The following is a 15,912-nucleotide window of genomic DNA, read 5'->3' on the forward strand; positions in this document are numbered from 1 at the left end:
GGGGCGCACGTGTATGGAGTTCGTTTGCAGAGGCTGGAAGCCCTGGCGCGCCCATTCTCTCTCTCTCCCTCTATCTGTCTTTCTCTCTGTGTCTGTCGCTCTCAAATAAATAAATAAATAAATAAATAAATTTTTTAAAAAATGTGTTAGTTATTTATGAGAGAGAAAGAGGCAGATAGGAAGAAAGAGGGAATGGATGTACCAGGGCCTCTAGCCACTGCAAATGAATTCCAGACGCATGCACCCCCTTGTGCCTCTGGCTTTATATGAGTACTGTGGACTGGAACCCAGGTCCTTAAGCTTTGCAGGAAAGCGCCTCAACTGCTGAGCCGTCTCTCCAGCCCCTCACACTGCCTTCGCTCTGATGATAATGAGAGGAAGTAGGAGGAGATGGGTGAAGAAAGTGAGAAAATTTGTGTTCATCTCTTTGAAACAAGTGTGTACACTTGAGTCAAATCATATCTTCATCGACGAGCAAGGCCCACTGCGAAGATTTTAGGAACATAAACAGCAAAAGCCCTCTCTTTCACAGGCAGGGCGTTCGTCCATGAATGGGCCCATCTCCGCTGGGGTGTGTTTGATGAATATAACTATGACAAACCTTTCTACATGAATGGACAAAATCAAATTCAAGTAACAAGGTCAGTACCTTTTTTCATTTAAAATTTGCTACTTATTTGACTCTTCGCATTAATAAACATACTGTATCTTCCAAAATATGCAAGAGAAAGGAGAAAGGATTTTAAATGTTTTTAGTACAAAGAAATAATAAGTGGCTGGGTGTGGTAGCATGTGCCTATAATCCCAGCACTAGGAAGGATTGAGCAAGCTGAAGGACAGTCTGGCATTTATAGTAAATTCCAGGCCAGCAGGGGCAAAATAACAAGACTCTTTCTCTCTCTCTCTCCAAATACATATGTTTCATGTTTTTGCTCTCTCCAAGAAAATTCAAGTAAGCATAAATATATATTCTTCCTCCCTTCTTTTAAAATAATTACATAATTATGTAAATGATTATATAATGGTTTTTTCAACTCACCCCCATTGTTGGACATATGCACTGATTGCCATCTTTTGTATTTACCAACAGCACTGAGGCTGTTACGGTTACGCATTTGCCATTTCTGATTTATGAAGGAGTGCCATAGATCTACTGAATTTTTCCAAGTCCAGAGGTGCCAAGCTGGTAACAGAACCCCTCCCATAGCAGCATTTGGGATTATTTGCTCAATAAGAAATTCTTTCAAAAATTATCATTACATGTTTGTTGCATGTTCATTTTCTTCTTGCCCTGATACCAGTGGACTTGAATGTGAAAGAGCTCTGCCTCAGGATGTTGCTACCCCTGCCTTTCCTTGAGCCTCCACAAGTTCTTCTGGGTTTCCTAGTATCATCTCCTACTTTTTGTTTTTGTTTTTATTTTGTTTTGTTTTGTTTTTTGAGGTATGATCTCACTGTGGCTCAAGCTGACCTGGATTTAACTATGTGGTCTCAGGGTGGCCTCGAACTCATGGCGATCCTCCTACCTCTGCCTCCTGAGTGCTAGGATTAAAGGTGTGTGCCACCACGCCCAGCTTGTTTTTATTTTTGAGGTAGGGTCTCACTCTCGCTCAGGCTGACCTGGAATTCACTATGTAGTCTCAGGGTGGCCTCGAACTCACGGCGATCCTCCTACCTCTGCCTCCCGAGTGCTGGGATCAAAGGCGTGCACCACCATGGCTGGCCTCATCTCCTTTGACCCCGTTTGGTTGCTAGTGTTCTTGCCAATATAAAACTCCTTCATCCATATCCAGGGCTTTAAACTAGAGTGCACTTCTAAATTAATGGTTTTCATAGAGCAATTTTACAATTATTCATAAATTTCAAACAAACTACAGTCCTCGAAAGATATTATTATAAAAGCTAATCAAGAAGAAACACAAGTATTTCTGAAACAGAACAGTTCCCCATTTCTCTTTCTATTTTTAGGTGTTCTTCCAACATCACAGGTGTTTTCATGTGTGAAAAGGGTCCTTGCCCCCAAGAAAACTGTATCATTAGCAAGCTTTTGAAAGAAGGATGCATATTTATCTACAACAGCACCCAAAAGGCAACTGGCTCAATAATGTTCATGCAAAGCTTATCCTCTGTAAGTATGTCCCTGGAATGACACCTCTCAATATAAGGTAGACTTATATGTTGTAAGTATGTACTGTAGGGCAATTAAGAGTTATTACATTGCAGGTTAGTAGAACTGAGAACTAATTTAGTCTTTATTCTACTAATAATAGGGCTGGAGGGATGGCTTAGCAATTAAGGTGTTTGCCTGCAAAGCCAAAGGATCCAGGTTTGATTCCCCAGGACCCACATTAGCCAGATGTACAAGGGGGCTCACATGTCTGGAGCTCGTTTGCAGTGGCTGGAGGCCTTGGTGTGCCCATTCTCCCTCTCTCTCTTCTCCTCCCTCCCTCCCTCCCTCCCTCCCTCCCTCCCTCCCTCTTTCTTTCTCAAATAAATAAATAAAAATAAAATAATAATTAATAATAAACTGGGTATTATGGCACATACCTTTAATCCCAGCACTCAGGAAGCTGAGGTAGTAGGATCACTGTGAGTTTGAGACCTTCCTGGGATACAGAGTAAGTTGTAGGTTCAAAATACACACACACAGAGAGAGAGAGAGAGAGAGAGAGAGAGAGAGAGAGAGAGAGAGAGAGAGAACTAATGCTTCCCTTCCAAATAGTAACAGATACAAATTAATTAAGGAAGTGTTAATCCACTTTCCAAGGAAAGTTGTATTAACCAGGGGACTCTGGAGACCAAGAAATCAATGACTGGGGTGGTGGTTTTCCTGTCTCCTTTCATAGGAAAATGTACCAGTTTCATGAATGAGATAGAGCAAATAACTGTAGTTCTCTCCTTTGAGGCATCAAACTGTTCCATGTTTTTTATTTTTATTTGTTTACTTTTTGGGTTTTTTTTTTTTTTTTTTTTTGAGATAGGGTCTCACTCTAGCCCAGGCTGACCTGGAATTTGCTATGTGGTCTCAGGGTGGTCTCGAACTCACGGTGATCCTCTTACTTCTGCCTCCTGAGTGCTGGGATTAAAGGTATGCACCACCATGCCTGGCTGCTCCACTTTTTTTTTTTTTTTTAAATATTGTTGTTTATTTATTTGCAAGCAGAGGGAAAGAGACAGAGAATGAGAGCATGGGCACACCAGGGCCTCCAGTCTATGCAAGCAAACTCCAGATATATGAACCACTTTATGCATCTGGCTTTACATGGGAACTGGGGAAGTCAAACCCAAGTCACTGGGCTTTGCAGGCAAGTGCCACTGCAAGCTCTCCAGCCGCCACTCCCTGTTTATTTGTTTGGTTGTTTGTTTTTCGAGGTAAAGTGTCACGCTAGTCCAGGCTGACCTGGAACTCACTATGTAGTCTCAGGGCGGCCTCGAACTCACAGCAATCCTCCTATCTCTGCCTCCCAAGTGCTGGGATTAAAGGCATGTGCCACCACGCCTGGCTCACTCCATGTTTTGACTGTATTTTCTAATTCTCTTTGTTTTGCTGTCTAGAACTTAAGGACAGGTAAGCTAAGTTAGGAGAGCGCACCAGTCCTGTCTTCTACATACTAACTGCCAAGAGACCAGTGCGGAAATCCAGAGTACCTGTTTTGTTTTGTTTTGATTTTTTTTTTTTTTTTTTTTTTTTTTTTGGTTTCTTGAGGTAGGATCTCACTCTAGCCCAGGCTGCTCTGGAATTCACTGTGTAGTCTCAGGCTGGCTTTGAACACTCAGCAATCCTCCTATCTCAGCCTCCTGAGTGTTAGGATTAAAAGTGTACACCACCACACCCAGCTAGAATGTCATTTTTTAAATTAATACCTTAAAAAATGCTCTCTATGAGGAGAACCATAAGAATACAAGAATGAGGGCTAGAGAAATGACTTTGTGGTTAAGGCACATGCCTACGAAGCCTAAGGACCCAGGTTTGATTCTCTGGGTCCTATGTAAGCCAGATGCACAAGGTGGCACGTGCTTCTGGAGTTTGTTTGCAGTGGCTAGAGGCCCTGGTGAGCCCATTCTCCCTCTCTCCCTCTCTGTCTCTCTCTCCTTCTGTCTCCAATAAATAAATTACTAAATAAAAATAAATAAATCATTAAAAAAACTCATAAAATTAAAAAAACAAGAATACAAGAGTGAACTCATATCTAACCAATTCATTTTCTCTATGAATGGCATAACACAAAATAGCCAAATCATCATCAGATCCCCATTGAAAGAGTGAGGATCAGAAAGGAGGGGTTGTTAATTCAGAGGGCTAAGGGAACCAGCCTGCATGGCTTAATTTCCTTATCCAACCTGACAAAACTAGCAGTTGCTTATCCCTGTACTGCCTTTGTGGCATTTCCTTTTTGTTCCATGGCTGGCTAAAACTGCCTGCATGTCATCTTTTCCACCTTCTGTAACATACCTTTGATGGACCCTTGCCCCCCTCCCCTTCCCTTCCTTCCCTTTCCTTTTTCCTATCATTTCCCTTCTTTTCCTATTTTATTCTTTCCTTTCCTATATGTTTTTCTTTCCTTTCTTTTCCTTTGGTTAACTTGTGCTAGTCAAGGTAAGAGTCACTTGTAACTTGAAGGTGAGTTTTCTTTTTCTATTTCTTACCTTATCCATTGTTTTTCCTTTATAAATTTCATATATAATGCCAGCCTTATTCCAAGTATTTGATTCATGATGTTTGTGACAAGGCGTAATCTTTGTAATCCTTTGAAACTTAATCAAGGTATCCAATCACAAAAATTTCATAATCACACAACCATAGTCATGAAATATAGGAAAAACAGAGCTAGACAAGGAACCACTGGTTCTGCTCCCATCTCCCCCCACACTCTACAAAACTGCAGATGGGAAGAGAGAATCTGGAAACTTCTTTCAGACTCTTAAGCTCCCACAGCTCTCCTCCCAGGAAGCATAGGCTCTTTGTAGGAAGAGAGCCGCTGGGAACAGATGGCCAGGCATTCCTTTGCACTGCAAGACATAACGTCCAGGGACATTGTCACATGGGTTTAATGTCATAAAACCAATTAGATCTGTATTTCCAAATGGGGAAAGGGTTTTCAGGAAGTATATTTAAGTTATTTTCTGCCTAAACTTCCTCTTACAGAGGTCAATATTTGAGCTACTGCAAGATATCTTGGCTTATCAGTAGAAAAGATACACTGGTCATTTAATAGGATTCCAAGGAATGGCCTGGCCAGGATAACATTTGGTAGGGTGTTTCCTTAAGACAACTTCATACTAAGAAAGGAGGGAGACTTTTAAAACTAAAGTGTACACGGTCTGCTCACTGTGTTCCCACGCAAATAAACTTTACGAGAGTTTGTTTTCATTGCCATCAGGCTGTTACTATTTCAAACAAAAGGTGTCAGGGTTTATTTGCAAATGGTGTCACTTTTAAATGAAAGTAGCGTATGAATAATTTCTGATTGCCTTTCTTTCAGCTCAGACTTTCTCTCACCTGCTTCCTGAGCATGGTAAGTATGTCTGGTCTAGAAAGGGTGCTTCCCTGATCTGACAGACTTGGTTTTTCTTCCAGGTGGTGGAATTCTGTAATGCAAGTACCCACAACCAGGAAGCTCCAAACCTTCAGAACCGGATGTGCAGCCTCCGAAGTACCTGGGATGTCATCAGAGACTCCCCTGACTTTAACCACAGGCTCCCCATCAAGGGGGTTGAGCTCCCACCTCCTCCCATATTCTCCCTCATTCAGCCTGGAGACAAAGTAGTCTGTCTGGTCCTGGATGTGTCCAGCCAGATGACACAGGTAACCTAAATGTTGGACCTAAGTGATCACAAGCCAGTCATACTTTTTCCTATCAGGATTTAACATTTTGTTCAGAATGTGGTGAGAGGGAGGGTGGAGAAAGCAAAGGTTTTGAATATTTTTCTTTATTTATTTGCAAAGAGAGAGAGAGAGAGAATGAATTAGCATGCCAGGGCCTCCAGCCACTATCATCATCATCAAACTCCAGACGATTGTGGTACCTTGTGCGCATGTGCAATCTTGCACACTTGTGTCACCTTGTGCATCTGGCTTACATGGGACCTGGAAAGTCAAACATGGGTTCTTAGGCTTCACAGGCAAGCACCTTAACTGCTGAACCATCTCTCCAGCCCCTCAGTTGTAGCATAATAGCCAATAAATGTATTATTATACCCACTTTGTAGACAAAATGTCCAGGCTAAGATGACCATATACCTTGGGGTGGCAACAGAACAGACACTGGTTCTACTGATCGTTGCTCTTCAAAAGCATCAAGTCCCTCTGCAGCATCTCCTTACTGGGAATGAATTTTAAAAGAAGCAGACACAAACATATTTTTTAATCAGTTTCACGGACTTTTTAATTTCTGAGTTAGAGAGAAACTGATTATGAACAACTTATTCTAAAGCACTTCTCTACCCCTAAGCATGCAGTTTTTGAGCATTCAAAAAAAAAAATTCTAGCACTACATCTCTGTAAAAATGTAAAAATCAAAAGGTTATAACACAATGTTTGTAAAGAATTAGCACATACCTTTTTATTTGAATTAGTTAGCCAGACATTTGCCTACCAATCAAATATCATTATTTTCCTTTTGTCCTTTGTGGGACACAGGCTGACAGACTCCTTCAACTGCAACAAGCAGCTGAATTTTACTTAATGGACATTGTTGAACTTCATACCTTTGTGGGCATTGTAAGTTTTAATAGTAAAGGAGAAATCAGAGCCCAGCTACACCAAATCAACAATAATGAGGACCGAAAGCTGCTGGCTTCATACCTCCCCACTGCCGTGCCAGACAAAGCACAAGCCAGTGCCTGTTCTGGGCTTAAGAAAGGATTTGAGGTATGTAGGATACATCACCATTCTTGCTTTCATCTTTGCTGAGCGATGTCTTTCAAACACTGGTGAACTGTTACATGTGGTCATAACAGCCTTGGCTATTAAGTAATGATGGGTCACCTTCAAAGTCAGAAACCATTTCTTGTTCACTCTTGCACTCCCTGTGCCTAGCAAGGTCACTGACATGCAATACGTGCTTTAAAAATTCTACAAGCATGGTGGCCCATGCCCATGATCCAAGTGCTCAAGTGGCTAACTGTGAGTCTGAGACCTGCCTGGGCTAGAGTGAAATACAGGTCAGTCTGGGCTGTAGTGAGATTCTATCTCAAAAAAGAAGAAGAAGAAGAAGAAGCTCCAAATAAATTCTTATTGAAAAAAAAATGGCCAAAAAAGCCTTAGCTGAGGTGCTTAAATATTATCTGAATCCATTTTAACTGTTCTATTTACTCTGAAACAATTCCAGCTGTGGCCCTTGCTATCCTTGGATCTTCAAGTCCAAATTAGCATATCTGGTCACATACCAGATTTCAAACACACAGGAATCAACTTAGACCAGACATATGTTTCAAGAATAACAAAATCTAAATCAGCATTGGAGATGCAACCATATGTGAAGCATCCAATAGCAAACAAGATGCCAACTACAATTGTTGCTGCTCATAATCAAGCGTAGAAGTTATTACATTTAATATAAGTATATTTTAGCTCCATAAATATACCTAAGCTTTCTACTGGAATTGCCTGATTTTAAAAATGAAAACTTGGGGTCTGGGGGAGTGTAGCTTATCACTTGTGAACCCCACAAACAAACCATGATGCTTAGGTTTTGTGTTCATTGATCTGGGGGATGGCTGGGCATTCATTATTTCAAAACATTCTCATCTAGTTCTAAGGTGTAGCCAATGCTGAGAACCACTGCTTGTAGCCCTCTTACTGGATACTGGCTCTCAGAGGCAAGACTCTCCTGCAGTGCACACCATCTCCCCTATGACAGACACTACCCTTAACTATGGACGTATGATGGTGACTCGAAGACATTTTTACAACTGGCGATGTGATGGGATAGGGAAGAGGATGGGCATGGAGAATAGGGTGCCAGGGGGCAACTTTAGAGAGAGGGGAATTGTGACTAACAGAATTCTGCTGAGTCAGGCAATTTGAACAGTTTTCTTTCCAAACGACTTGTGGTGTGCTGTATTCAGGTGGTTGAAAAGCTGAACGGAAAAGCTCACGGCTCGGTGATGATTGTAGTGAGTGGTGGAGCCAATGAGCCCATCAACGACTGCTTGCTCACAGCGCTAAGCAGCGGCTCCACCATTCATTCCATTGCCCTGGGTTCCTCTGTAGATGGAAAACTGGAGGAATTATCACAGCTGACAGGTAAAAAGTTTTCCTAAAAATATATCTTTTTGAGAACTTGCTTAACATTGACTCTTCCAAGGACAAGGATATAACTCAAATTATATGTCTTGACTTTAAAAAACTTGAAAAAGATTTTCTTAAAAATATAAACCATTGCTAAAATAGTCAAAAGATTTCTGCTTGAAATATCCAGGTTAGGCACATCCAGTGAAAATAATATTTTTAGCTTCTTTGCTTGGCAGCCTAAGAATATATATTTATGGAGCTAAAATATACTTTATATTAAATGTAATAACTTCTACACCAGGTACACACAACATTTTAGGCATCTAAAATATCTTGGTTTTGTTAAAAATAAGATACAGAATAATTTTACCTTATATTCCTTATATCCCATAAAAGTGGGTACACTGGACTTGCCATTGAAAGTTAAGATTTATTATTTTTAAAAATAATGTTCTCAGAATACAAATGTAAGTATAGCCGGGCGTGGTGGTGCACGCCTTTAATCCCAGCACTCGGGAGGCAGAGGTAGGAGGATCGCCGTGAGTTCAAGGCCACCCTGAGACTACAGAGTGAAGTCCAGGTCAGCCTGGACCAGAGTGAGACCCTACCTCGAAAAACCAAAATAAATTTAAAAAAAAATGTAAGTATAGAACAGTACACATGACAGCAATCAGTCTAGATCATTGAGAAATTCTGAATCCAAGACTACGTAGTCAGTATGTCCTAGTGCTTTTGCAGTGGGCGCCTGCTCTAGCGGCTGACGTAAGAGCAGTGCCTCGACGAAAGTATCCCTTTAAGGCCTCCTGCCACATGGTTATGTAGGACTTCATTCACAATCAGTCATGTTTAGCTCCTACTTCTCCCAGATTCACACTGTAATACAGAGTTTGTTGGAAAAAAGTATAACCTTTTTTTTTGTTACCTATTTTAAAAGTTAATGTTACAATCCTGTATTTCAGGAGGTTTAAAGTTCTTCATCCCAGATAACTCAAACTCCAACAGCATCATTGATGCTTTCAGTAGAATCTCTGCTGGAAATGGAGACATTTTTCAGCAAAGTCTTCAGGTCAGAATTTCTGCTATATTTATAGATGGGGAGGAGGAAGGGGAGTAGATAAGTTGTGCTAACTTTCTGGTTACTGTTTTTTTAAATACATAGTCTGTGTGGAAGAGTTCTGATGAGCTTCTTGGTACCACCAGAGCCAAGCTTCCATTGTACCTGGTATCCTTGCTTCTCACTTCCAGGAGAAATTTCTGTCATGTCTAACTCAGTTTTTTGAGGTCTATGAAAAAGTTCATTTCTTAATGGATCAAAATGAAGGTAGAGATGGGACGGTGATGAAAGTAAGGCTAGAAAAAAACAGAGATGGTGTAATTTCCATAATAACTTTCTACCAACCACATTTGTTTATATAAGGAGTATTAAGTATTTCATTATATCCTAACAGTTTCTAAATCTCCCTCTATTCTCTCTCTCCCTTCCCTCTTTGGTTTTTGAGATAGGGTTTTGTGTAGTCGAGCTTGGCCTTGAACTACTGATCCTCCTATCTCCACCACCAGAGTGCTTGCTTTACACACCTGGCTTTAGTTAGTATAACTTATTGACCTTTGTCTCAAAACCTTCCTCTAATCAAGCTATTGTTAAAGAGCTATTTCTTTTCATTATAAGTACCTTGAGCATAATTGCATAATGCTTGAATGGAATTTTATCTGCAATTTCCTCACAGATGGTGAGTGAACCTGCCAAGTTAATGATTTGATATAAACAATAAGCTCAGTAAATTATTGCTAGAAATATTTACCATAAGGATCATATATATATATATATATAGATAGATAGATAGATAGATAGATAGATAGATAGATAGATCATATATATATATATGATATATATATATCATATATATATACATATATATATACTCACACACACACACACACGCACACACTCACACAGTCAAGGCAATAATGCCAGTTCCATCATTAGAAGTACAATAAATGGCCCAAGACATATTGTAATCCCGAGCTCAAAGGTTAAAATGATAAAGAGAAGATTCAGCAAGTAGTATAAAAATAACATGAAAGGGGGTTTCTAATTTGACTGACAGACTTTTCAATAGAAACCCTACAGCCAGGAGAGATGTTTACAGTACTCACCAAAACAAGCCTTCAGAAATGAAAGAACAACACAGGCAATGAAAAACAACAAATGACACAATATGTTATTTCTACAAGAAATGCTTGCATAAGTTCCTCAAAAGTGATGTTAATAAGAAAAAATAGAAGGTATAAAACTCACTGGGAAGAGTAACTCCACAGACAGCTTCTGGATGCCATAATATTTTAAGTCTTCTTGTAACCACAAAACATAAGTTTGTAATAGACAAGCCAAAAATAATAATAAGGAAGAAATCAAGACACATATGTTCAGTGAATCATCCAAACTACACAGAAGACTGGCAAGAAAGAGCTATTACAAAACTAGAAAACAAGTCACACAATGGCTGCATGAGACCTTACCTATCAGTTATCTTAAATGTAAATAAACTAAATTTTTCAGCTAACAGTCACAGAGGAGTAAGTGGATAAAACCTAAGACCCAGTTATATGTTCCTAACAAGAAACTCGTCTCTCAGTACTCCCAGAGACTGAGGGTGAAGAAATGAGATTACATATCCAATACAAAATGGACTCCAAAAGAAAACAGGGGGTGTGCTTACATTAGATAAAGTAAATTTAAAAGCAGGAAAAAAGAGCCCAGAATAGTCACTATATAATGACAAATGGTCAATTCAGCAAGAGGAAATAGCAATTCTAAATACGCACACACCCAAACGTATAAGCAAATATTAATATATGTAAAGGGAGAGATACCCCCTCAAATAAGAGCAGGTGTATTAATATCCCACTTTCATTATCTAGATTAAGAAAATGATATAGTTCAAACAAATAAAATCAGAGATGATAAGGGAGCCATTGCAGCTGACACCACAGGAAGAAGCAATCATTAGAGATTGTTGTAGACAACTACATATGGAGTTTCACAATCTAGAGTAGATGGACAAATTCCTAGACACACATACCTTACCAAGACTGAATCATAAACAAAAACAAGGTCAATAAAAAGTAACACAATTCAATTAGTAATAAAACATCTTCCATCAAAGGAATTCTCAGGACTAGATGGCTTCACCTCTGAGATCTACCAAACACCTAGACAAGAACACTCACTCTAAGAGGTCAGTATTACTCCATATCACAAGAAGACAAGAGGGCTGGAGAGATGGCTTAGCGGTTAAGCGCTTGCCTGTGAAGCCTAAGGACCCCGGTTCGAGGCTCGGTTCCCCAGGTCCCACGTTAGCCAGATACACAAGGGGGCGCACGCGTCTGGAGTTCGTTTGCAGTGGCTGGAAGCCCTGGCACACCCATTCTCTCTTTCTCCTTCTATGTGTCTTTCTCTCTGTGTCTGTAGCTCTCAAATAAATAAATAAAAAATGAACAAAAAATATTTAAAAAAAAAAAGAAGACAAGAACACAACAAAAAAGGAGTTATAAATCATTAGTTTTGATGACTTTAAATCCAAACATCCTTGACAAGCATGATTACATGCTTGTAGTTCCAGAATTTGGGAGGTAGCGATGGGAAAGTTATGAGTTTAATGTCAATCTGTTCTACATAACAAGACCCTTTCTAAGAAAGAGAGAAAGAGAGATATAGAGAAAGAAAGAATAAAGCAAGCAAGAAAGGGACAGAAGAAGGGAGGAAGGATAAAAGAGAATGGAAGGCAGGGAGTAAGGGAGATATAGAAGGAGAGACAAAGAAAAGAAAGAAGGAAGGAATGGTAAAAAAGAAAGGGAAGGAAGGGAGGGAGTGAGGGAAGAAAGGAAGGAAAGGGAGAGAGAAGGAAAGTGAAAGGGAAAGAGAAGTCTGTGACAAAATATTAGCAGATGGGATTTACCCAAACTTGCAAAGATGTTCAAAATATGAAAATCAATAATCATGCTTCAAGAAGTCAACAGAATGAAAAGACCATATAATCATCTGAATGGAAAAGGCATTTGAGAAAATTCAACATCACTTCATGATAATTCAAAATAAATTGAGCACAGAAAGAACATACTTTATATATATATATATATATATATATATATATATATATATATATATATATATATATATATATATATATCCTATTGGCTTATTTGACAATCTAGAGATGAACAAATTCCTAGACACACTAAAGAGGATAGAAATATATGGAAAGATATTCATGTGTTCATGGATGAGAATATTAAAATGTTCATACTATTCAAAGTGATCTAAAAATTCCAGACAATCCCTAACAAAATAAAAGTAGCATTTCTAATTGATCTTCACAGAAGTAGAGAAATCATCCCTAAATGCTGGAATTAAAAATATGAACCACTACACCCAGCAACAAAGCTATAGTAATCAAGGCACTATGGCATTGTCATTAAAAAAAAAAAAAAGCAGGCTGGAGAGATGGCTTAGCGGTTAAGCGCCTGCCTGTGAAGCCTAAGGACCCCAGTTCAAGGCTCGGTTCCCCAGGTCCCATGTTAGCCAGATGCACAAGGGGGCACACGTGTCTGGAGTTCGTTTGCAGTGGCTGGAAGCCCTGGCGCGCCCATTCTCTCTCTCTCCCTCTATCTGTCTCTCTGTGTCTGTCGGCTCTCAAATAAAAAAATAAATAAAAAGTGAACAAAAAAAAATTTAAAAAAAAAAAGCAAAAGATATTGCTCAGGGATTACAGGCACCTGCCTGCAAAGCCTGCCAGCCCAGGTTAAATTCCCCCATACCCACATAAAACCTGTTGTGCAAAGTATCACATGCTTCTGGAGTTCATTTACAGGGGTAGGAGTTCCTAGGGCCCCATTTTTCATATTCTCTCTCTCTCCTCTGTCCACGAAAATAAATAAATTAATAATTAAAAGACAGACACATAAAATGATGGACAACAGCCCTGTGTGGTGGCACACGCCTTTAATCCCAACACCTCAGAGACTGAGGTAAGAGGTATGCTTCAAGTTTAAGGCCACCCTGAGAGTACATAGTACAGGTTAGACTGGGCTACAGTGAGACCCTACCTCAAAAAAACAAAAACACAATGGGCAGAGATAACTAGTTTAAAAATAAATTTATACATCTTTAGCCAACTGATTGAGGGAAGGACAGAGGAAGGGATTGAGACAGCCTCACTTTATAGCACAGGCTGGCTTAGAACTCACTATGTGCCCCAAGCTTGCCTCAAATTCTCAGTAATCCTCCTGCCTCTGCCTCTAAGAACTGAGATGATAGTCATGAACTACTACATATTTTGCACAAGGGGGCTGAGAAGGTGCACTTGAGAGAGTCTAGTCTTTCCAATCAATGGAGCTAGAAAGACTGGAGATTTCACATGCAAAAGAATGAAAGTAGACCCTTATCTCTCACCAATTACAAAAATCAAGCAAGTCAGAAAAATTAAGTGTTAAATGTAAAACCTGAACCCGTGAAACTACTAGAAAATGACAGTGGAAATATTTCAGGACTTCAGGATGGCAAGGGTATTTCTTTTACAAGACTCTAAGAGCACAGGAAACAAAAGCCAAAATAGGCAGATGTGATTACATCCACCTGACATGTTCCCGCTACGCAAAGGGAACAGTCAGCGAGTGCAGAGAGCACACGCATTGAAAAATGTCCGCAAACTACACTCTGATAAAGGGACCAGTGAGTGAGTGCAGAAACTTACACAGTGAGAAATACCTGCAAACTATATTATGGTAAAGGGACCAGTTGAAAAATATAGAGAACTCACACAGTGAGAACATACCTGCAAATTACACTCTGTTGAGGGGTTGATATTCACTATAGTCAAGAAACTCCAAAAGCACCATAGCCAAAAATAATGAGAAGAAAATACAGTATTCCAATTTTAAACATGAGCAATAGAAATAGAAAGAAGACATACAGAGGCCAACAGGTATATGAAAATATGCTTAATATCGTATATATATATATATATATATATATATATATATATATATATATATATATAATCCTTGTTATAGAGAATAGCTGTTTACAAAACCATGAAAGAGGGCATTGCTCAGGGGCAAAGCATTTGACTGCAAAACCATGAAAGAGCAAGGATGCTGGCAAGAAGGTGAGAAGGGAAGGAAACCCACACTGCCGGTGGGAATGTAAATTGATGCAGCCACTATGAAAAATAGAATGAAGGTTCCTCAAACAATGCAATTCTATTGAGCTGTAAAGCGATACAATCACAGCTGGGGAAATGGTTCAGTGGGTAAAGTACTTGCAGGAGGAGCGGGTTTTGGATTTCCAGCACCCATATAATATGAATGCCACATGAGCCTGCAGCCTGGCTGAAATCCATGTGCTTAGGAGGGAGAGACGGGGAGCCTCAAGTTGGAAAACTCGATGAGCTGAATCCACAAGCTTCGGGGTCAAGTGCGAGACTGTGCTTCAGTAAGTCATGTACAGAGCAACTGAGGAAGACACCAGATGCCAACCTCTGACCTCCACAGGCATGCGCATACACTTGTACCCACAACACACATACATGGACATGCATGCGTGCACATCACACACATGCACATGCCTAAAAACAAAAGAATAAAATCCTGTTATTTTCATCAAATTATGGAACTGGAGCTCATGATGCTGAGGTAAGACAGGTATAAAACTAGAGCTGGAGAGATAGCTTAGCAGTTAAGGCATTTTCCTGAAAAGCCAAAGGACCACAGCTCAACTCCCCAGGACCCACATAAGCCAGATGTTCAAGGAGCATGTGTCTTGGAGTTCGTTTCCAGTGTCTGGAGGCCCTAGTGCCCTCTCTCTCTCTTTCTCTCTCTCATAAATAAAACATATATATTTTTTAAAAAGATAGGTACAGAAATATAAACACCACATGATCTCACTTACATATGAAAAATATAAAATGCAGGTTCAACCTACATTACCAGAAGAAAATGAGAAACCAAACACATGAATGAGTAATGCAGCCTGGGGTGGTGATGCGCACCTCTAATCCCAGGAGGCTCAGGAATTCAAGATTAACTTGTGTTAGCTACATAGTCAATTTGAGGTCAGCTGGGCTACATGGGACCCTGTCTTCCCTGTCTTAACCTATCCATACCCCCCCAAAAAAGGAAAAAAATATCATATTTGTACATATTATACCAAAATATTTATAACTACTTACATAGTATATTCTGTTGCATTTTTTACTTTGGAATTTTATGTGACTATGATTTACATAACTTGTACATGTCAGAATGACATGATTTTCCTCTTGGCTTATTCCCTCTTGTCATTAAAGTAAATCAAAAGAGGAAATTACTATACACTCACTAAAAGCCTGCCATGTACGTATTCTCCTCAACAGCTGGAAAGTACCAGTGAAACTGTGGGGCCTCGTCACCAGCTGAACTGCACTGTGGCTCTGGATGACAGCGTGGGCAATGCCACGGTTTTTCTAGTCACGTGGCAGAACAGCAGTCCCCCCGAGATTGCATTATTTGATCCTAGTGGGAGAAAATACAACATGAGTGATTTTAGCATCGACCTGGCTGTCCAGACGGCCAGCCTTCGGATTCCTGGAACCGCTAAGGTAGGTGTGTGAGCTTGCCTATAATGAAACCAAATGCAT

The 15,912-nt window shown here is 39.9% G+C and overlaps 1 protein-coding gene across 1 annotated transcript in view; it reads left to right on the forward strand.

Moving 5' to 3' along the window:
- The window catches only part of Clca2 (chloride channel accessory 2), a 54,458-nt gene that overhangs the window by 26,618 nt on the left and 11,928 nt on the right, over positions 1-15,912 (forward strand). The window contains exons 6-12 of the mRNA XM_045138683.1: positions 533-641; positions 1,969-2,128; positions 5,579-5,806; positions 6,641-6,871; positions 8,071-8,248; positions 9,196-9,302; positions 15,649-15,873. Coding sequence (XP_044994618.1) covers positions 533-641; positions 1,969-2,128; positions 5,579-5,806; positions 6,641-6,871; positions 8,071-8,248; positions 9,196-9,302; positions 15,649-15,873 — 1,238 coding nt within the window. The remainder of the gene's footprint in view (positions 1-532; positions 642-1,968; positions 2,129-5,578; positions 5,807-6,640; positions 6,872-8,070; positions 8,249-9,195; positions 9,303-15,648; positions 15,874-15,912) is intronic.

Source organism: Jaculus jaculus, chromosome 19 (assembly GCF_020740685.1).
Source record: "Jaculus jaculus isolate mJacJac1 chromosome 19, mJacJac1.mat.Y.cur, whole genome shotgun sequence".
NCBI classification, from domain to species: domain Eukaryota; kingdom Metazoa; phylum Chordata; class Mammalia; order Rodentia; family Dipodidae; genus Jaculus; species Jaculus jaculus.